This window comes from Syzygium oleosum, unplaced genomic scaffold (genome assembly GCF_021117445.2).
Source record: "Syzygium oleosum isolate NSW1041296 unplaced genomic scaffold, Sole_v2.1 Sole_v2.32, whole genome shotgun sequence".
In the NCBI taxonomy this organism is placed as follows: Eukaryota; Viridiplantae; Streptophyta; class Magnoliopsida; order Myrtales; family Myrtaceae; genus Syzygium; species Syzygium oleosum.
Genome location: NW_026607516.1, coordinates 3368611 through 3390578, shown reverse-complemented (window position 1 = coordinate 3390578; position 21968 = coordinate 3368611). Strand labels below are relative to the sequence as shown.

The 21968-nt window shown below is 44.6% G+C and overlaps 4 protein-coding genes and 1 long non-coding RNA gene across 5 annotated transcripts; 4 read left to right on the top strand and 1 right to left on the bottom strand.

Annotated features, from left to right (window-relative positions):
- The first annotated feature begins 687 nt into the window (after positions 1-687).
- On the top strand, positions 688-2475 carry LOC130134443 (putative F-box protein At3g16210). The gene has a single exon (XM_056304636.1). It carries the CDS (start codon positions 804-806, stop codon positions 2346-2348), a length of 1545 nt encoding a protein of 514 aa, XP_056160611.1. The 5' UTR covers positions 688-803; the 3' UTR covers positions 2349-2475.
- A 152-nt stretch (positions 2476-2627) lies between these two features.
- Positions 2628-6301, top strand: LOC115665321 (uncharacterized). Its single transcript, XR_008814820.1, has 2 exons — positions 2628-2925; positions 6044-6301. It is a non-coding gene; the product is annotated as an uncharacterized LOC115665321 (long non-coding RNA).
- Positions 6302-7475: 1174 nt separating this feature from the next.
- LOC115665323 (pentatricopeptide repeat-containing protein At5g16420, mitochondrial) lies at positions 7476-9998 on the top strand. Its single transcript, XM_030587196.2, has 2 exons — positions 7476-9514; positions 9597-9998. Exon 1 carries the CDS (start codon positions 7795-7797, stop codon positions 9427-9429), a length of 1635 nt encoding a protein of 544 aa, XP_030443056.1. The 5' UTR covers positions 7476-7794; the 3' UTR covers positions 9430-9514; positions 9597-9998.
- A 136-nt stretch (positions 9999-10134) lies between these two features.
- Positions 10135-12043, top strand: LOC115664785 (pentatricopeptide repeat-containing protein At5g08510). The gene is made up of 2 exons (XM_030586674.2): positions 10135-11220; positions 11326-12043. Exons 1-2 carry the CDS (start codon positions 10297-10299, stop codon positions 11923-11925), a joined length of 1524 nt encoding a protein of 507 aa, XP_030442534.2. The 5' UTR covers positions 10135-10296; the 3' UTR covers positions 11926-12043.
- Positions 12044-12274: 231 nt separating this feature from the next.
- Positions 12275-17090, bottom strand: LOC115664786 (calcium-transporting ATPase, endoplasmic reticulum-type). Its single transcript, XM_030586676.2, has 7 exons — positions 15524-17090; positions 15315-15436; positions 14343-14621; positions 13868-14251; positions 13526-13635; positions 13209-13437; positions 12275-12942 (listed from the first exon to the last, which is right to left on the bottom strand). The coding sequence occupies exons 1-7, from the start codon at positions 16989-16991 to the stop codon at positions 12382-12384; spliced, it is 3153 nt and encodes a 1050-aa protein (XP_030442536.1). The 5' UTR covers positions 16992-17090; the 3' UTR covers positions 12275-12381.
- Between the last annotated feature and the right edge of the window lie 4878 nt (positions 17091-21968).

Here is a 21968-nt window from a genome sequence, read left to right as displayed (position 1 = left end):
ACCAAACCTTCACCGGTGGCCGCCGCCACAGCCGCCGGGAAGGAGCGGCGGCCCTCACCTAGGCCTTCCCGAAGGCCGGCGACCCTCGCGGCGACTCGCCCTGGGCGGCGAGGGTCGCCGCCTTCGGAAGGCCCAGCGAGGCCGCCGACACAAGGCGAGGCCTCGCCCGGGTCGCCCACTGGGCTAGGCCTCGCCCTGGGCCTTCCCGAGGCCGGCGACCCTCGCCGCCCGGGCGAGTCGCCGGCGAGGGTCCGGCCCCGATCCGGGAGGGCGCGACCTCGCCCCGATCGGGGGCCGCAGCCTCGCGGCGACTCGCCCGGGCCGGGAGAGGGTCGCCGGCCTTCGGGAAGGCCTGTGCGAGGGCCGCCGCTCCTTCCCGGCGGCCGTGGCGGCGGCCACCGTTGAAGGCTTGGCCACGCCGTGCACCTGCCTGGTTCTGTTTTTTTTTTTTTTTTTCCGACGTTAATTGGACGAGCTATAAACTAGAGTGGTAGATTTGGGACTCGGAGAAAAGTTTGAGGTTTTTCTTGAGACAAAAAAAGGTTCAAGGTATCATTGGGACAAAGCGTAAAGTTTGGGGTTTTTTTTGGAATTAGGCTATATATATATATATATATATATATATATATATATATATATATATATATATATATATGTATGTATGACTTTTTGAAAAGGAAAAGGGGTTGCTGCTGCAGTTCTAACTTTACCCTTGTTTTTGAAACCCCAAAAGCCCTCCTTCTGTACTCGTCAAAATCCAATCGACCACCACCATCCTCTCACCCTCGTCGCTGTCGTTGACGATGGCAACGCCGAGATCGGCGATCAAGCGGCCGGAGCCTGAACCTCGTCCTCATTCACGTCCTCCCTCGCGAGCCCCATCTCGGCCTGCGAGTAGCCGTCGCCGAACACCCTCCTCGTCACAATCGACGCCGACAATGACAAAGCCGAGATCGGCGATCAACCGGCCTGAACCTCGTCTTCCTTGGCGTCCACCCTCGCAATCCCCATCTCGTCCTGTGAGTAGCCGTCGCCAACCACCCTCCTCGTCACCCTCGTCGCTGTCGATGGTCAAGCGGCCGGAGCCTAATCCTCATCCTCGGCGTCCTCCCTCGCAATCCCCATCTTGGCCAGCGAGTAGCCGTCGCCGACCACCCTCATCGTCACCCTCGTCGCTGTCAATGGCAACGCCGAGATCGGCGATCAAGCGGTCAGAGCCTGAACCTCATCCTCGGCGTGGAGTCCCACCTCGGCCTGGAATTAGCCATAGCAGACCACCCTCCTCCAAAAGTTTACCCGAGGATATCATCATCGAGTTGTTATCGAGGCTACCGGTCAAGTCCTTGATGCGATTCAAATGCGTCTGTAAAGGATGGCGGTCTCTAATTTCCGACTCAGGCTTCGCCAAGTGGCATCTGCAAAGGCTAAAGGCAGGAGATATTATTTCTAGCCAGAGAATCCTCAAGACTTATCCCATCGAGACCCTGGACTACGAAGCGTTGGACGGCGGTCGGTCGATGATAAAGTTTCGTAATCCAAGAATTGACGATCGTACATGGGATCCCATCCTTGTGGGGTCCTGCGATGGTTTGGTCTGTTTAGCTGTCATCGGCGGATTTATCCTGTACAACCCGACCACCGAGCAGTTAAGGAAAATCCCCATTTCTGATCTTTTTCAAGAAGGGGAGTTCTTTAATGGATTCGGATACGACCCTGCATCTGATGACTATAAAGTGGTAGTAGGTGAGGGTGACTATAAAGTGGTAGATGGTTCTAAAATATGTCAGGTGGAGATATTTTCGCTCAAGTCTGGTTCTTGGAGAAGGATACAAGTCCAGCAAGAAAGCCGCCTCGCCCGTGATCACCAAGGAGTTTATTGGAAGGGGGCCTTACACTGGTGCGGGATTGACGAGAGGAGAAACAAGAGAGAGACTGTGATTATGTCATTTGATTTGTCGGAAGAGAAATTCTGCCAGGTGCTTCCGGTCCCTGAATGGAATGGGGACATAACTTTTCAAGGACTTGAGATTCACGGGGCCAATCTGTTAATGTACACTTCGAATGCCAACTGGTTCATGGCTTGGATAACAGATGAGCATGGGAGAGGAGGACCATGGACCAAATTGTTCAGCTTTTCGACTAAAGGCATACCCGGTGCTTATTTGCGGATCCCTATCGCTTTTACAAGGAGTGGAAAAATCATTTTCCAAGTCGATTTTTTTGGCACTATTCTGTTCAATCCAGAGGATGGTACTTATAAGGATTCTCCCATCGAGAGGGCCAAACTTGCTATCTATGTGGAAACTCTCGTTTCACCCTATCTCGGCTGTGAGGCATCAAGAATCTAGAGCTTTCAAGAGTTGTTTTAGTGGATTTGGTTTAACCGTTGTTGTTGGAGTTTCCTTTTTTGGGAGATATGGCTATCTTGAGCTGATCTTGTTGAATTTGAAGAAGAAAAAAGATATCGTCTGAGAATATTCTGAGATCTGGTCATTCATTAGTAGCTTCATCATTGTGCTTTCAGTACTCTGTCCTCTCAGATGTTTGGTTAGATGTCTGCTCGATGAATGGCGATTCAATCATCTCTGTTTTGCTAGAATAATCACTTCACTAGCTGACGGTACGTGCAATCTGAACTTGTGTTATTTCACCAACCATTTACTGGGTCTTGTTATGTAGTTGACATTCAACTATAGTCATGTGAATGTTAAAGCTTATGCTGTTTTGTCTTCTCTTATCGAGAACAGCATCCTCAAAATTCTGGACTTTAATCGTGGATTTGCTTTCATTTTGCACTGCAACAACATATGTGCTGACTGTTCAAGGCAAAAAGTGGCAAGTTCTATTTTCAAGCTGGATGGCAGTCCCCCTACTGTCACATGGGCTGATCCAAAGAGTGCACCCGATCACTCTGCTGCATCTCAGGTATCTGTAAATGAAACTATGGAACTAACTCATCTTTTTAATGCTACAGCATCCATCACTGGCATAGTATTCATTTTTTTATCTTGCATTTTTTAGTACATTGTGGTTTTATCTTTTGGCTCTGGAACGCTGTTATATCGACATTGATGTGAATACTCATGATATTTGAAGAGTCTCAAGACAAACAACGGGAATTGCTGACCAGTATTGCATCTTTGGCATGTGAGCGAAAATTCTTAGGTAAGAAGTTATTAGGACATGATGCCTTTGCCAGTTCTTTGTAGGATACAAGCATATTCAGCACCTTCATAATGAGATATCTTCTCATCCTGTTCATGTTTGTATGCTTGTCTTCCATATGATGATTGCTATCCTGACAGTGCACACAATCATGTGCAGTTTTTTGAGGTTCTTCTCACCCTCTGATCATTTAGAATGAGTATTACCTCTTTAAAAAATGCTGGGTGTGGAGGAGCAGTCTTTGCTCTGAGTTCTGAAGGTGCGTGTTATCTGGCATCTACGAGTTTTAGTTTTTTTTTTTTTTTTTGAACTAATGAGGATCTATCATTTATGGGTATCAAATGTTTTTCCATCAATAGAATGACTTGTACTCACAACTGAAATTGCTAGGTAAAATGAACAATTGCACCCCAGGCAATAGTGAAAAGCAACCGCTAAATGAGCAATGACTTTCATCCTAACTTAATTATCACATTTCTAACCTTTAGAGGCAAAAATGATAAATATGATGAGAGATTCATTATATGACAAAAAAAAATGGATTTCTATTCTTTTTACTTTCCAAATTAAGTTGTTGTAGGTCACTGATAATTGACAAGACCACAAGGACTAAGAAATGTGCGTCATTGTGAAAATATTGTAACAGTGTTGCATTCATTTATCAGAGTAACTTTAACCAAAAGGAATTGCCTCCCAACTCCACCAAAGATTGCTTTATTTCAACCTTTTGATCATCCAACAACTTCCAATGCCTTTTCCTGATTTTCAATACACAAACCAGTTTCAAGAATGCCATTCTTAAGACCCTGTGAGGAGCAGTAATTGTAATTCACAAGGCACGACTGACCATATAAGTAATGTGAGAATGATGGGCGTTAGGTACAACTAATTGACCTCATTGGAATATGACTGGGGATGAGCGGTTCTAGGGTCGGTCTAGGTTCCACCTAGAACCTACTTGTCGGAACCGGTTCCCAAGTTTTTGAAACATGAAAGTTACCCTGCATACTCTGAAACCTGGAATCTACCCTGTCACAAGTTCCAGGGTCAGTTCCAGAGTCTATCCAAGTTTCACTTGTATTATTAATTGAACTATTGCTGTGAATCATCACATCTAATGACCACCATAGAAAAACATAAAGACTTGTTTTAGGTTCCACTCGGAACCTACCGGTCAGAAATCCATTTGGATAATCCAATGTACTCCTTTTGCGATTGTAAAGGAGTCAACAACATACCTTCGCTACAGATTTGGACATCTACTTCTTGAAAACTGGAAATAGTACATTAAAAATTTTAAGTGAGAGAGAACCATTACGTTCAAGAAAACGGCAGTAAATGTATATACTGATGTTCCTTGCTTGCATGGAAAGTGTTATTTCCGGATGGAGCGAGGCTCGCCAAATTTGGACAGAAGTTGCTATCAACAACTCCACAGACAGAGTCATCAGTACAGCCCCAGCTCCAGAAACCGAGCCGTGGCTTGCATTTCATAATGTAGGTTGTGATTCGTGAAGTGAATTGTACGTCCTTGACACCATTACCGTGCGGTATACACGAGTAGATCCTCCTACACTTTTGTGCATATCCCAGTATATGTTCCTCTCACGTTTTCAAAGATTTATAAGCACCATAAATTGCATTGCAACATGTAGTGTATATTGTAATTTGTCGAGTCCATGATTCTTTTATTATTTCAATGACATGATGTGATGTGATTAGTAAACGTGTTAAAAGGGTCCATTGTCACTTAGTGTACAATTTTATCTTTTTTAGAATTGGGTCTGTCATTAAATTTTTGACATGGAGGCATCTAGTAAACTCCATATTATGGTCCTATCTTGTAGTTGACTTTAAGGCATTTTTTGGTGGTTCTAACGAAAGAGTCCAATTTATGGTACAAGATGACAAAACTCCCTCACAACATGAAACTCAACCACATAATGCACCGGGGGACTTGTTCTCTGTCAATAAATCATAGAGCTTGTTCTCTGTTCATAAATCTGGACCCTGAAACAAATATGATTTTGCGTATTTAGTCTGATGGGGATGTTGGACTGGGATGTTGGACTAGGATGTTGGAGCTTGTTCGCTGTTCAACTAATTGTGTATTCTGTCAGTTTAAGAGCAAATATGATTTTGGTGCTTTTGATTGGGTCTGGCAGTTTCGGTGTCGTAGCAACTTGGTGGTTTTGATGTTTGTATAGATGTGAGTGTGAGTCAGAGAAACAAAAGAAAAGTTAAATAATGGCATTGGTTCAGGAGGGAAGGTACAGGTGCTTCATTCGTTCATGGTTTATTTTGATCCCATGTTGATGTTGGTACTCTGACATTATTCTCTGAGCGAAGAGGGCAAGAACTAAAGAGGGCATATATCGACATGACTGTAGCATCAGGATTGTGGAATATTTTAATCTAGCTTGTGGGTGAAGTGGACCTATCTGTGATGATAGATTGTGGAAGCATTAACTATGAAGGAAAGGGCGAATAAATTTTCTGGCTTTACTGAGGCTGGTGATGGAAGGCTAGTGATGATGAGTTATGGATTATAGTTTGTGTTGGTGGCGGCAGGGAGAGAGCGATGAGTAGGTGGAGGAAATCATTTGTTAGTTTTACACAGCAGAAATGGATATGATGAGTGTTTTAGGTTCTTACGTTGAAACAACAGCTTCTTGAAGTGAATAATGCGAATGAGTCAGTTGTTTGAATGCTATAATTGATTGTGATAAGTAGTTGGGTCTGGATTCCCTGCCTATAGCTTTGTACAGAGGTTTGTTGTACAATCTTTCCCTGCCCTTTGTTTTTTAACAAAGTAACTAGCGGTAGCACAAACTTAGTGCTCGTTCGTCCAGCATCTAATTATATATGTGTTCTGTAGCAATCGAAGATCAAGGAAGCAGTTGGTCTGCTGAGGCCTCACTTTCAAGAGTTGGAAGCCATGGCAACAATGGACTTCACTGCACTGCCAGTCGTAGGATCAAGTTCTGTCACGCCAAGCTGAGGGAGTAGTTGCCCGGCCATAGACTCTTTTGTGAGATTCCAAAATAGACGGGAGGATCATTTTAGCTGTACAATTTTTGTTTCTTGGCCCTTGACGTAATCAGTTCATGTTAATCAATGAAATGTCAGTTTGCTGCAGAATCAATTTCTATTTGCAGTTAATGAGTGATGTTTGCTGTGTAACTTTGAGTTGATTTTAAGGATGCATATATGCTCCTTGAGATCGTTGTGAAATATGACCGGTGTTGCAGCTTAAGAATGGAAAAAACTTTAGCGTGGTTCGTGTGTTGGCTACAACTGAGATTGAAAAAACTGCAACATTGGGTCATGAGATTGCTGATAGTCACAGGTGTTTTCTGTGTAAAGATTGAGCAATATAGTTGATTGCCACAATGCATCTTGGCACCTCAAAACGTGTTGAATTTTTTAATACATTGTCATATTTGTCGAATTTGATCTTTTTAGCCAGAAAAGAAATGTGATTTTCTTACATTTATAAATCTGTTAATAAGTTAACATTCAAATTGTATAAATTGCGGTCATTTTTTTAAAAAAATTTAAACAAATTAAAAATTAAAAAGCTTAAATATGTAATCCAAAAGCATTTTTCCCAAAATTGCTTCTCAAAGCGCGCTGCTTTTGCATTTTCCTCAAAGCCTGTATCCTCTTAATTTGCATCCTTTGCTCTCAGTTCTCCCTTCCTGAGTTTCCACATGGAGACATTGTGGAGCTGCGTCTCGTCCACCCTCCACCCCAACAAGCTCCCCACCTCCCTCCATCCACCCTCCTCCTCTCATCACCTTCACTTCATCTACCACCGACCCCCCACCACCACAACTGCCCCTAATTTTCTCTCTTCTTCGTCCCTTCACTCTTCCTCACGCTCTAATTCCCTTTACAGCATTAGCGGCATCACCGACAATCACACATTATCTCCTGCCACGGTCCACTAGAAAAGCCGCGACTGGCTATGCCGCAGCTCTCATAGACACGGCTCAATGCGACCACTCCCTCGGACAAGTCGAGTCTAATGTCCACAAACTTTCCCTGTTACTCCGCTCCGTGCAGATTGAAGAAATCTTTAGCAACCCTTTCGTGAGCCACGCCGATAAAGAAGAGATACTCAAATGAAATATCCAAGCAAAGGGGGGTTTCACAGGCATTTGATTGCCTTGTCGAAGATGTTCATACGCAAAGACCATGTCGAAATGGTCGGTGAGATGTTAGAGGAATTCAAGAGGATCTACTGCGACATGATGAGTGGATCAGGAGCAGCGTTGCAAAAGGGTCGATGTCGCCAATGTAATACGTCAGTTTCTGTTGCCATGTAATGGTATATGTTGACTATTTGCGTGGGTTTGGCACTTCCCTTCACAACCTCGTATTCTGGTATTTGAATCGATTATGGCTGCACGCATTTTGGGGACAATTACCTCATCAACTATCTAAGAATCAATCAAAATGGCACGCTTAATCACATTCTACAGCCTAGGTTTTATCATGGATTTGTCAGAAGCTGATGCTACTGATTCGAACGCGTGCGGTTAGCGACCGTCGTATCTTCTTATACTGTCCAAATTAATCATTTGCAGCCACGCCACGCCTGCTCGCGACCCCCGCTCGATTGAAATGTGGAGATGCACCCGCCACGGCCACCCCAGTGGCAGTCGCGCCGCCGTCGCCCGTTCCTCCGTCCTGGCCATCCATTCGCTGCCCTCCGCCGAGCTCAGCAGCGCCTCCGCCGCCCTCGATCTCGACTCCTACAAGGTGACTCCACCCATCAGGCCCTGGCCGAAGCGCCTCTACCCGAAGCGCCTGGTGTCCATGATCACCCGCCAGCAGAACCTCGACCTCGCCCTCCAAATCTTCGATCATGCTGGCAAATACCACCCGGGCTTCTCCCACAATTACGACACCTATCTCTCCATCATCCAACGCCTCTCTCGCGCCCGCGCCTTCGAGCCCATGGAATCTCTTCTCTCTCGCCTCCGAGCCTCCCGCGTCCCCTGCGGCGAGAACGTCTTCGTCTTCGTCATCCGCAGTTACGGCCTCGCGGGCAAGCCCAGATTGGCCCTCCGCACGTTCTTGGGCATCGACGGTTTTGGCGTCCAGCGTTCCGTCAGATCTTTGAACACTCTGCTCAACGCTCTGGTCCAAAACAAGCGCTTCGATCTGGTCCACACGATTTTCAAGAACTCCAAGACCAAATTCGGGGTCGTCCCCAACGTGTTCACCTGCAACATTATTCTCAAGGCGCTCTGCAGGAAGAACGATGTGGAGGGCGCGCTCAAGGTGTTAGACGAAATGCCCTCCATGGGTATGATTCCTAATGTGGTCACTTACACCACCATTCTGGGTGGGTATGTGTCTCGCGGAGATATGGTAGGTGCTAAGAGGGTGTTCTCCGAGATTCTGGACCGGGGGTGGCTGCCGGATGCCACTACCTACACCATTTTGATGGATGGGTATTGTAAGTTGGGGAGGTTGGTCGATGCCATTAAGGTTATGGATGATATGGAGGAAAATGGAGTTGAGCCCAACGATGTGACTTATGGGGTTATGATCGAAGCCTACTGCAAGGAGAAGAAGTCCGGCGAAGCGCGCAACTTGCTCGAGGATATGCTCGAGAAGAAGTATGTGCCGAGCTCGGTGCTTTGCTGTAGAGTAATCGATGTTTTGTGCGAGCAAGGGAAGGTGGACGATGCCGGTGAACTATGGAAGAGGCTTTTGCACAAGAACTGTATGCCAGATAATGTCATATCGAGCACGCTTATATATTGGCTCTGTAAGGAAGGGAAGATTTGGGAGGCCAAGAAGCTCTTTGACGAATTTGAGAAAGGATCTATTCCCAGTGTGTTGACATATAACACACTTATTGCCGGAATGTGTGAGAGAAGCGAGCTGTGCGAGGCGGGGAAACTCTGGGATGACATGGTGGAGAAAGGGCATGTTCCAAATGCTTTTTCGTATAACATGTTAATCAAAGGGTTCTGTGAGTTGGGTAATGTGGACGAAGGCGTAAGAGTTTTCGAGGAGATGGTGGAGAAAAATTGCATGCCGAATCAATCCACTTACCATATATTGATTGAGAGTCTCTATAATATTGGAAGAGAAGAAGAAATCTCCAGGATTCTGTCGACCGCCATTTCTTGTCAGGCACTTGATAGTGATTCTTGGGAGTTTTTGGTAGCAAAGTGTATCAGTAATTTGGACAAGGGAGAAGGGCATCTTGAGAGACTGATGTCGGAGATTTCTACTTTTTGATATCAGTCAATACAGATCACTATCAAGAATTTGAGTACCAGGATTCACGTCTCAACTGTCCGACGTCGTTGCTTCCTTATGCAATGTACGCTATAGACATGCCAAAGTTTCTAGTATATATAACTCTATAGAATTTGAACTGATGATTGCAGCTTGTCTTCGTGCAGGAGAAAACCATGATGCTAAGGAGAAGAAAATTTAGGTTTGATTGCTCAAGCTGCTTGCTTCCAGTTACTGCGTTGCAACTGGGACACATGGACAGGACCTGGGTTAAGCTTTGTAGGACTCTATAGACTACCCAGCTTGCAGAGTGATTTCATTGTAATTCAGAAATAAAGGTTCCCAGTTGGGGTTCTTGGGCTGCATATTTGGAGTGATTGCCCAGACTTGCCATGGTGCCTTACTCTATGACTGATGAAGACATTGTGAAGTGGTTGCCTCAAATTTATGGCGGCAGGAATCATATGCTCGCTCACTCATAAAGAGACTCACATTAGTCTTCTCACCTTTGATAGATGTAAATGTTTGTAAGACAACACACCTGATTTATTTAGATCAAGTTTTTTGTTTCGGCGATTGTCGTGTCTGCATGGTGAGAGGATAGCAGTTTTGTTATTTGCGACTAAAGCAATTTCTTCGTACAAAATTATCGAAGCAAACACTATGTTACATCCAGGATTGATCTTATCCAAAGTAAAACCATGGGTGCACGCATTCCTTTCGATCGCTGAACAAGATATAGGGTATAAAAGAATTTTTCCACGAATTCCCTAAACCTGATTGTGCGATGCGGAGCTTGTGATTAACTATATAGCTGTTCCACAAGTTCCCATGGTCTCTCTTGGGTGATTGTATTAACGAACTCCTATGAACCGATTGAGACAAATCCATGCCTACATGCTCCGGAACGGCATAGACAACATCAAACTTCTCATCGCCGATCTCCTTGAGATCCCAAACATCTCCTACGCCCACCGCCTCGTGGACCACACTCCCAGCCCAACCCTCTTCCTCTTCAACAAGGTCATCCAGGCCTACTCCTCTATCCGCCAACCCCTCCCATGCCTCCGCCTCTACTCCCGAATGTGCCTCCGCGGCTGTCCTCCCAACCAGCACTCTTTCACTTTCCTCTTCGCCGCCTCCGCTTCCCTTTCCTCGCCTCTCCCTGGCATGATGCTCCATACCCATTTCCTCAGGTCCGGTTTCGACTTCGATGTCTTCGCACTGACGGCTTTGATCGACATGTATGCTAAGCTCGGCGAACTGGGATCGGCTCGTCAGGTGTTCGACGAAACGCCCATGAGAGATACGCCAATCTGGAACTCCATCGTTTCCGGCTACGCAAGACGTGGGTACATGGTGGAAGCTTTGCAGTTGTTCAGGACGATGCCCTGTAAGAATGTCATCTCGTGGACGTCCATCATATCGGGTTACTCCCAAAACGGGCACAGTGCGGATGCCCTGAAGATGTTTCTGGAGATGGAAGAGGGAGGCTTTAGACCGAATGAAGTTACCGTAGCTAGTGTTCTCCCAGCTTGCGCGAATCTTGGCGCTCTGGAGATTGGGGAAAGGATCGAAACATATGCGAGGGGAAATGGTTTTTTCAAGAACATGTATGTATGTAATGCTTTATTGGAAATGTACGCGAAATGCGGTAAAATTGATGCTGCGAGGCGGGTGTTCGATGAGATTGGAAGCAGAAGGGGCTTGTGCTCCTGGAATACCATGATCACTGGCTTGGCTTCCCACGGAAAGTGCAGTGAGGTTCTTGAGCTCTATGACCAGATGCTGGTAAGTTTTGCCCTCCGCACTATTTTCTTCTGTTTTCATGAGGGGTATTGAGGTCCGGACTTCCTGTTAATACGTTTGCTGTCCCCAAATTTATTGTGGCACTAGAGTGAAGGAACCATTCCAGATGACATCACATTTGTGGGACTTCTCCTGTCATGCACCCATGGAGGCTTGGTCGCAGAAGGCAGACGGCTGTTTAAGTCGATGGGAAGCGATTATGGGATTTCTCCGAAACTGGAGCACTACGGTTGCATGGTTGATCTTCTAGGTCGTGCTGGCAAGTTGCAAGAAGCTCGTGATCTTATCCGAAGTATGCCTATGAAGCCGGATTCTGTGATATGGGGTGCTCTTTTAGGAGCCTGCAGTTTCCATGGCAACGTTGAATTTGCCGAGGAGGCAGCAGAGTCCCTCATCGAGCTCGAGCCATGGAACCCAGGAAATTATGTCATCCTATCTAACATATATGCATCGGTAGGCCGATGGGATGGAGTCTCAAAGTTAAGGAAGATGATGAAGGGTGAAAATATAACGAAGGCAGCCGGATATAGTATCGTTCAAGAGGGAGGAGAAATCCACAAGTTTATAGTCGAAGATAAGTCGCATGTAAAATCGAGTGAAATTTATGCTGTGTTGCGGGGTATTTCAGCTGCAATGAAGATTCAAAAACAGGCCACAGTTTTTGAATGTGAACTTGTAGAGTTCTGATTGATGTTGTTCTTTGGGGATTTTGTCTTTTGAAAATGACACTCTTCTCCTTCGAATGTAACTATTCCCGTGTAATGCTGCCCAAAGTACAATTATATAGTTCTTTTTGTTTTTTTTTTTTTTTTTTTTTTTGGCAAGCGCCCCGAGTTACGCACTTGACATCTTTTGTCCACCTTAACGTAGAGTGCAATTGTCGACCTCCATGATGGTGCTCAGTGCATTCAACATAAAATTCTCAAACCCACTGATAGCAGTGGGACGCGGCAACAAAATAGTGGGAAACAAACATTTCCAGATTCTTCATCTCTTATTCACTAGCGGACAGATAGATCTCTTTTCACTTTTGCTGTTGTACGAAATCAATGAATCTTAATTCACACGAGAACTGTTTATAAAGGCTCCCAAATGAGTTAGTACAATCGTTGTTTCTTTCGTCACACTTTCTAGTGAGCTGGATTATGCACTCTTCACTTTTGTTCTCCATCTTCGACTCCTTCCTACTAGCTTAAGAACCTCATCAATAAGGACTACTGGTGCAGAAACCAATATGACCAGCAACCACTCGCTCAAACTCAAAGGAACAATTCCAAACACATCTGCGAGGAGGGGAACATAGAGAATAAGACAGTGAAGCCCAAAGGAGATCGACATGGCCATCAAAAGCCAAGGGTTTTTCCAAGGAGGCATTGTGAGCAAGCTGCTGTCTTCCGACAAGGCGTTCAGGGAATTGAACATCTCAATTGCCACCAAGACAGAGAGTGAAAGAGTCATGGCTTTCACTTTACCAACCGTGAAGTAGTCACAAGGATTGACGAAGGCAATCGTCTGTCCCCCGCTCACCGTGAAAGGAGTCACGGTGAAATTTGACCATGAGGGGCACTCTCCCCAGTTGCGAAGCTGAGAAAGTTCAAGTAGTGTATGGCCATCACTGACAAGATTGATACCCAGAAAAGACGGCTGTGTATACCACAGGATGAAGATGCCAACAGTTGCCATGCCCACATACGTGCCAATCACCTGTAAAGATTTTAAGCATAAAGTAATATTACTTTTCACCTTCCACACGCGGTGGTGGATCACTTCTAATTTCCAATATTGCAAAGTGCCATAGCAATTAAATAGAGGATTGGCCGGTTTTGTGGATCGTCGACAATTGCATTTACAGTTAAAATATAGTGAATCGACTCGTGACAACTGAAAGTAACAGTACATGAACTAAGATGCAAATCAGTTGGACGAATATAGATGCGACGGTAGGTCAAAGAGTATCGAACAGTACTGACCAAGTAGCGTAAGAAAACCCAAGACGTGATCAATGCATCATCACTTTTGCGGGGTGGCTTCCGCATGATATCAACATCAGCAGGGTTAAAACCAAGAGCTGTAGCAGGCGGCCCGTCGGTAACCAAATTTACCCATAGAAGCTGCACAGGTATCATACATTCTGGTATACCCAATGCAGCAGTCAAGAAAATGGAAATTACCTCGCCGACATTTGACGAAATCATATAACTGCACATTGAAGAACAAGTGAGACCTTCATTTTCTAACCATATAGCAGAAGAAATGTGGACTACGCGTCTAATAGCAAGATACTCACCGAATAAAAGCCTTCATGTTATTGTAGATAGAGCGACCTTCTGCTACAGCCGATACTATGGTACTAAAATTATCATCCGCCAAAATCATATCTGAAGCTTCTTTTGCCACCTGTAAGTCCACATGCAGGATTAATTATGCCATCTTCTACTTTGCTTGAAAACAAACATTTCGTTAGCCTGGGGTATTGGTGGACTACAAGGAAAACACAAGGATACTGACATTTAAGAGAAATAAGCAACTGTTGTTCCTAGAGCACCCTCCAAAAGGTAATGTGTCGTAATTTTTTTTTAAAAAGGGCATAGGCAAATAGTTAGGCAAATTTAAAATCTTCTGAGCTGACCTCTGTTCCTGTTATGCCCATGGCAATACCAATGTCAGCAAGTTTAAGTGCGGGTGCATCATTCACACCATCACCAGTCATTGCAACAATATGCCCCATCTCCTTCAGCATTCTTACAATTTCTTGCTTATGCCTAGGTTCCGCTCGAGAAAAAACAATTCCTCCAGGTCTTTTCAGAATTTCATTTTGCTTCGAAGGAGAAAGATTCATGAACTCTTTACCCGTGAAACTTCTGCCCCTAAGATCGTCATTTTCAGAGAGCAATCTAATTTCCCGGCAAATGGCCTCAGCTGTGGACTTGTTATCGCCAGTTATCACCATGACCTTAATGCCTGCTCTTCGACAATCCTCAATAGCCTTGTCTATTCCATCACGCGGAGGATCCTGTTGAATGAGATTGTGAGTCAACAATCATAAAATTATCACAACTGTAACATCTAGAGGTGACGCTGACCAAGTAAGATGTGATGCTTACTCGTAATCCAACAACTCCTACAAAAACTAAGTCACTTTCAACAAAGGAGTAGAAGGCGGGGTCCAGCAACTTCCCATGGGCTGGATGGCTATCATTGTTGTAGTCCGAAAATTCTCCGAGGTCATCCTTATATGCCAATCCCAAGCATCGCAGCCCCTTTGAAGACATCTCCATAAGTTTTGAAAGCAGTAGTTCCTTACAAGGTTCATCAATTGGAACAAGAGATCCATCTGCCAGTTGTACGTGTGAACTACGATCCAGTAAGCTCTCGACGGCTCCCTGCATATAACACGACAAACAATTCAGGAGCAACACTAGACGAATACAGACAAGTACTTGAAAAGCTAACCCGAGATGAATTTCCTTTCGGATAAAAACTTGGCAGTGCATCAAAAAACAAATACTGCACCAATTCATCACAAGCTAGAGATTGGATGTAAGAGTCCTCATGATATTGCTTCAAAGAGTGAAATAAAAACCATGGGTTCCACTATATCGATATTTTGGGTCCTTGCTTAAAACAAGGACTTTAAAAGAATTCCATGCGGGTGACAGCTTCATATAAATATACTACCTCAAAGCACGGTTAACAGACACTCGGTACATATTAATTCTGAAATTGAATTTGTACTTGGGAACAAGATAAAAAGAAGCACGACTTTACCTATCAATTTACCAAATTGTGTTAACTTTGACAAAGGAATATCAGAAATATGAAATCATGAAATGCATCTATGATAGCCATTCTTCTACAGTAGTGTATTAAGAATTGATCAAACCGAGAAGCAATGGTTTTTTAACTACTCTGGTGGACATCCAATAAGGTATCCGAGTGAGTCAATCTTCTGGGAACACAAAAGCCACCAAGTATTTCTACATGTTTGAATTTGACATCTGGTCGACTTTACTTGCAAATATAAAGAAAGATGCATCCTGTATATTAGAAACTAAATGACACTGTTCTGTATTCACCTTTACAAGAAGGCGATTACGCCCTGTTGGCTCCCGGGCAATGACACTCATTGATTTCCGAATGCGATCAAACTCCAAAGTGGCAATTCGTCTTGATCTTTTGTTCCACCAATCACAACAGCCTATATTGAACCAGACTCGTGAGATATACAGTAGAGTATGTATGCCTTCACGATTGTATACTAAGCAAGAAACGGATCAATCCTCACCTAAATTCACTGATCGGCTATCAATCAAGTAGTTTGCAGCAAGCCTCGCATAACGGATTTTATTCCTGATCGTAGCATCTGGAACTCCCATCTTTTCAACTAAAACCTTGAGAGCAGCCTCAGTTGGCAATCCTGTGGCTCGGAAAAGGCGACCTTCACTATATATCCCAGAGTCATTGCAAACTGCACAGATTTCTGCGACGGCTTGTAAGTTAGCATCCATATTGTAGCAGTTCCAATCAACAATACCGCCATCTTTCGGATCATAGGTCGTGCCTTCCACATAGAAAATCCGTGACGCAGTGGTCTTCCCCCCCAAAGTGAAAAATTCACTAACAGACATCTGATTTGTGGTTAAAGTTCCTGTTTTATCAGAGCAAATCACAGTTGTGCATCCTAAAGTTTCTACACTAGGAAGCTTCCGCACTATCGCGTTCTTTTGTGCCATCTTCCTGGTTCCTAAGGCTAAACTAGTCGTAATAACTGCAGGGAGACCTTCTGGAATTGCAGCAACAGCAAGGGCAACTGCAATTTCAAAATAGTAGGTGCACTTCTGGAATGAGAATTGCACATTTGCAGGCCACCCATCCACAACCTCCCATGAGAGGAAGTTTTTGTAGTTTGTAATCCATACGACGAGACAAACAAGCCCAATCGCAGTGGTAAGCCTGCCCCCAAATTCATCTAGCTTCTTTCTCAAGGGAGTGTCAGTCTCTTCTAGAGAAGCCTCGTGTATTTGCTTTTGAATTTTCCCAAGCTCAGTGTTCATTCCAGTGCTTACAACAACACACATGCAGCTCCCATTGACAACTACAGTACCGGCAAAAACCATATTTTCCTTTGCTTGCAACTCACAGTCGACCATAACAACAGGACCAGTTCCTTTCAGAACAGGTATTGCCTCACCAGTCAATGAGCTCTGCTCAACTCTGAATGTCAATGTCTTCAGAGAAACGACTCTCATATCGGCCGGGACCTTGTCACCAACCCTTAATTCCACTATATCCCCTGGAACAAGCTCCCTCGCGGGCAAATCAGGGACCAAGTACGCATCCCTCAGAACTTTTCCAGATTCACATTGCATCTCCTTGAGGGCATGAAGTGCCTTTTCAGCATTAGTTTCTTGCCACACGCCAACAATGGCGTTAAGCACCAGAATCAACATAATCACAAAGGGTTCAACATATGCCTCAAAACCAGAATCAACCGACTCACTTCCATGCATATAGGCTAAGATGAACGAAATAAATGCCGCACCCAAAAGTATCTTAACAAGGATATCGTCGAATTGATATAGGACGAGCCGCCATAAAGGCTTTCCCTTCTCTTTGGAGAGTTCATTCCAGCCGTATCTCTCGCGCAGCTTCTCAACCTCATAAGTGCTTAGACCTTTGTCCGGTTTCACTTTGTATTCCCTTAGGCACTGCTCTACCGACCATGACCATGCTGGAAATGGCGTTTCCTCCATTTACAATTCGATATGAAGTCGAGAGCCTCACCGGGAGAATGAAGTTCAGATGAAGTTACCACACATACATGCAAGCACACCCTGTAACCACAGAATGAACTTATGGTGTCAACATGAACATTCTAAAAGCAAGAGAGGGCACAACAGGTATTTCTCTACTTATTGGAGAGAAGGTATTATTGTCAAGCCATGCCTGAAGAAACCGGCTGTTTCTTCTTAAATTGCAACCGCCACATAGTTCTCTACGCCGACTACCAAAAACCAGTGACACAAATTGATATACACCGGATCTACTAGAACATGCACAAACGGAGAAATTTTGTATAAGAGACTTAAACTGACTGTATATGTCCCTACCAAAACAAGGAGCGAGACCACCAGGCACGAACGCTAAAACTGAAAACAACAGAGTAGAGAAGTACAAAAACTCAAAACACACTCGAGCAGTGTCAGAGCCAGGCCGTTTAGAGAAACTTACCAAAGCCAGAGCACCCACCAGGAACTTAGCGTCCCAAGAGGAGAGGGAAGTGCTTAAAAGCACCAAAAAAGGCGACGCATGAAGCACCGTGGAAGGTGGGGAGTAGGGAGCTTTCCAGGCAAGTTGAACGAGAAAGAAATCAGGCTTGGAGACAACGCTAAGCGCAAAAGTGAAAAATTCTCGGGTCCTCTCTGTTTATTATCTCCAGGAAACCAGACGACTGCGATGTGTCGCAAAATTTGAACTTGTGACTGGGGTTTCGTCCGCGTTTGCTCAGAATCAAAGAAGAACGAAAGCGCTGGGAGGAGGAATTTCCACTCTTTCTTTTTGAACGAGAATAATTCCTACGACGATAAACAGTTAAAAAGAGAGGATTTTGAACATGGCTCGTCGTTACGAGAATGCCCTCCAATCTCGGGTCATTTACAAAACTGGATTTTTTGAGTCCCGCAAGGTTTGACTTTCGGCAGGGACGTATGAGTGTTCTGATGCTGCAATAACGGAACTAATCAGCGTTACGTTCGTTACCAGATTCGAGGTTTTGCTTGCAGGCCAATCCCAATAGTCAATACCTACGACTGAAAACAAGTTACCATAGAAACCTTCATAAAGCGAAACTGCTGGAGACGGTAGGGGGAGACCACACGAGTTTGAACGTTTCAACGAAGAAAGATACAAATTAGGAGTACCAGAGGCCTCCTAAGTTAGCTCGTTATCTTTAAAACCATCCCCAAAGATTGAATTAACTGACCCTCCTTTCATGCTTTTATCGACTAGCGTTCGGGTGATAAACAATATTCGACTCAATTTGACTCGACTCGACTCTTGCTACTATTTGGCTCGACATGCATGATGTAACGTACCATTGCTCAACTCGATCGATGTTCTTGGGACGAGTTTTAGCTTTTTCTTCTTTTTTGGCTAGGGTGAGCAGCCGTATTAACTGTTTACACGATATGCGATTTGGTTTTGTCTCCCGAATATCAATAGAATCGTCGGTCGCCCGATGAACTAAAGACCCTTTAACTCTACTCGTCGCATGTGCATGTGCTGAGTATTAAGCTAGGAGAGGAAGTTAGATTCGCGAATATGAAAAGGAGGGGTCGTTATGGCTAGATCCAAGCTCTACTTGTTCTATGTACTAAAGACCATTACTCTACATGTTGTGTGTACATGTGCTGAAGTACTAAACTTGAAGATGAAGCTGATTCGGGAATATGAAAAGCGGGGGTTGTTATGGCTGGATCCAGCTCCAATATAATCATTGCATCTTCAGCAGAAAAAGGGCTTTATAAAATGCAACCATGATACCAAAATTCAAATTAGAAAAATGGGTAGTGACAGAGGACAGATATAAGACCTTTAATGCCTTCTTTCATGTTAAGTTACTTTTGCTTCATCTGTTAAGTTGGCGGCGTGCGTGTTACTATATATAATATACAAAAGAATTCTCTTCTGTGGGTTTTATCTTATATTTACTTAAAGACTCAAATTCCACGAAGCTTCTTAGTGCCCACACCCTCATTCCCCACACATCATGTCTCGTCGTCTTTTCCGTCATCCGATTGCGCGTGTCGTTTTTTCTGAAGAATATACTTTCGGCTCTGCTTCTTCTTATTTCTGACGTTTGAACCAGTGCCCATTTCACAACTCTATTTGTAAATAGAAAACCCAGTTGAAAAAGAGGGAAGGTGAGCTTGCTGTTGGTAAAATATATCTCGAATTTGAGCTTGATATACGAAACCCGACTCGAAATTATTTGTGTGGAAGTCTGAATATTTTAAATTGGATATTTCCTGATATGAAATTGAAATCAGCGAAGAAAATTAGAGAAGGAAATACAATGGCAGATTTATATTCGGATTGGGCTGAAATTGGAAAGGCCAACGTGTGGATAATATTCGGTCAACTTGAATTGGATTGACCGAAACTCATTGGAATTTTGTTTCCTTATCCTGTACCGCTGTACGTACGGTGGCCATCTTTGACGGTTTGTTGCAATCCTTCCAGCGGTGGAACTACGAACATGTATATTTGCGGGTTGCTCTGTTGGACGATCGGAGAGGGAGAAATATTGAAGCGCCATTTTCGTCGAGTGCTTGTGGATTATCTCCGTGGGTTTGTTCGTGGAATTACGCCAAGAGTTCAAGTGTTTATAGCGATTGAATCTTGTGGTAAGATTTGTAATTAATTCCTTCGCGAGATTGAGAGATTATTCCATGAGAAATTATGGGGCTAAACACTGCGTGAGTTATTGAGTGTAATTGGGACTTAGGAAATACTGAAAGTGTTTAAGTGACTCGAGTGTGGTTGTAATTTCCGTTGTATTGATTGATCTATAGTGAAATTCTATATCGCTATTTCCGTGGACGTAGGTCACTACGATCGAATCACGTAAATCTGGTGTCCGATTTATTTTTTTATTCTATCAATTTTATTGTTCGATCGCTTGGCTTTCGCAATAACTATGTTGGTGGACAGGGCCATAGTTGAGGTTGGTTGGTGGATGAAGTCGTCTTTGCCTCCAAGGTAACTAGATTGCTTTCAAAGTCCTGTAGGGCCTGGGAGGTCAGCACGACTTAAGAGTCATTATCAAACTTCCGACTTTTCCGTTCCGGAGCTCAATTAGAATAGACATATTGGCAGGCCTGCAATGGCTCAAATGTGGGCCCTTTCTTTCTTTTCCTAGTCAAAGGATTAGGTGGGTAGGAAGCCACAGCAGGTACGAGATTCAAAACAATCTCAGAAAACCAGGAGAGGGAAAGGGAGAAAGGGGGAAAGATGATTGCTGATTTAGGAATGACTTCCGACTCGAAGCAACGAGGGGGACCTCCCTAGTCTGAGGAACTTGACTTTTGTTATGCCGCGAGGTTTCTTACGCTCATGGAGAAACTGTCCCTTGACTTGACCGAAACAGAAAAATGATTCCAGGATTAGCTTCCTCATTTTTTTTCTCTTGAGCTGATAATGGAGGTCGAGAGCAATTTCATGGTATCGAGAAGCGAAAATGGTGAAGGAAACCTTTTCGAGGACATTTACTATCATTAACAAGCTCGATACACAAAAATCGTTGAGTCTTCTCGGTTTGGTTGTAATTTGCGTTTTACTTAAACTGTGTTCTCATTTGTGTTTCGGGAGGCCTCAGATTTATTTTAATGATGATCAAATGATGAGTTTGAGTATAAGGTAGAAAATTAGTGACTATGACTACATTTGTTTCAAGGAAATGTTATGTTGGAAAACGTTTTCCTCATTTTTCAGCGTTTAAATCGCTTAGAAAAACGAGTCAATGGAAAATCTTTTTCATTAGTAATGGAAAACCAATATTTAGATTCAGTAAAGTTGATTTTATTTTTTAAAGATCAGAAATCATTTTTCAAAGTACAACTATATATCGATACTTGAACCAAAGACTTCAACGCTTGGGCATGAAAACCCCAATGCCCGTGTCCAAATTCTTAGTGACTAAGCCCAGGTCCATAGAGGCTAGGCTTAGGACCCCAGTGTCTATGCTAGGGTCCTCGGTGACCATGCTCGGATCCTTAGTCCCGAGTAGAGACTGGATCCACAAAGGTTACGTGAATGTTCGTAGAGCCTGGTGCTCGTGCTCGAGTCCCCGTTAGTCGTGCCCGAGTACTCAACTCCTATACCCAAGTCACCAATGCTTAAGCTTGGATCCATCGAGGTGGGGCCTAGGTCCACAAAGGCTAGGCCCATGACCCCGGTGTCCATGCTCAAGTCTTTAGCGGCCATGCCCAAGTAGCCCACTTCCCTACCCAAGTCACTAGCGCCAAACTTGGGTCCACAAAGGCCAAGCCTAGGTCCCCGGTGGCATGCTTGAATACCTAGCTTAACACCCAAGTCACCAGTGGCGGGGCCCAATTCCTCAATAGCCAAGCCCAAGATCGTGGCACCCATTCATAAGTCCCCCACGACTGGGCCTAGGAACTTGGCGGTGTGCTCGGGTACCTGGCTCCCGTGCCCATGTCATTAGCACCTGGGCTCGAGACCATAATGCTCTTGTCCAAGTCCCTATGGTCAAGCCCGAGTGTTGGGCTCCCATGCCGAACTCACCAATGCCCTAGCTTGGGTCCACATAGGCCAAGTACCGGGTTCCCAGGCCAAACTCACAAGTGCCCCGATTTCTTGTGAAGAGCTTGGGACCCCGGTACCCATGCCAGAGTTCCCACTAGCCATGCTTGGATATCAAACTCTTGTGTCCAAATTAGGACCTGGGTCTCACAAGACTGGGCTTGAGTCCTCGGTGCACATACCTAGGTATAGTCATGGCCACGGTTCGGAACCGACCGGTTCCGGTTCGTGGCCAAGTATGAACCGGACGGTTCCGGGCCGGTTCCGGTTCAGGTTCGGAACCGGTCGGTTTGGAACCGATCGGTTCGGAACCGGTCGGTTCGGAACCGGTTCCGGGCCGATTCATAATTTTTCTTTTCTGTTTTTTTTCTTTTTCTTTTCCTTTTCTTTTTTTTTTCTTTTCTTCC

Coding starts and splice junctions, on each gene's coding strand:
- LOC115664786 (XM_030586676.2), bottom strand. CDS start 16,991: ATGGAGGAAACGCCATTTCCAGCATGGTCATGGTCGGTAGAGCAGTGC. Junction 15,437..15,523: donor TAGCCGATCAGTGAATTTAG/GTGAGGATTGAT, acceptor GGTTCAATATAG/GCTGTTGTGATTGGTGGAAC. Junction 14,622..15,314: donor GTAATCGCCTTCTTGTAAAG/GTGAATACAGAA, acceptor TGTTATATGCAG/GGAGCCGTCGAGAGCTTACT.
- LOC130134443 (XM_056304636.1), top strand. CDS start 804: ATGGCAACGCCGAGATCGGCGATCAAGCGGCCGGAGCCTGAACCTCGT.
- LOC115664785 (XM_030586674.2), top strand. CDS start 10,297: ATGAACCGATTGAGACAAATCCATGCCTACATGCTCCGGAACGGCATA. Junction 11,221..11,325: donor AGCTCTATGACCAGATGCTG/GTAAGTTTTGCC, acceptor TTGTGGCACTAG/AGTGAAGGAACCATTCCAGA.
- LOC115665323 (XM_030587196.2), top strand. CDS start 7,795: ATGTGGAGATGCACCCGCCACGGCCACCCCAGTGGCAGTCGCGCCGCC.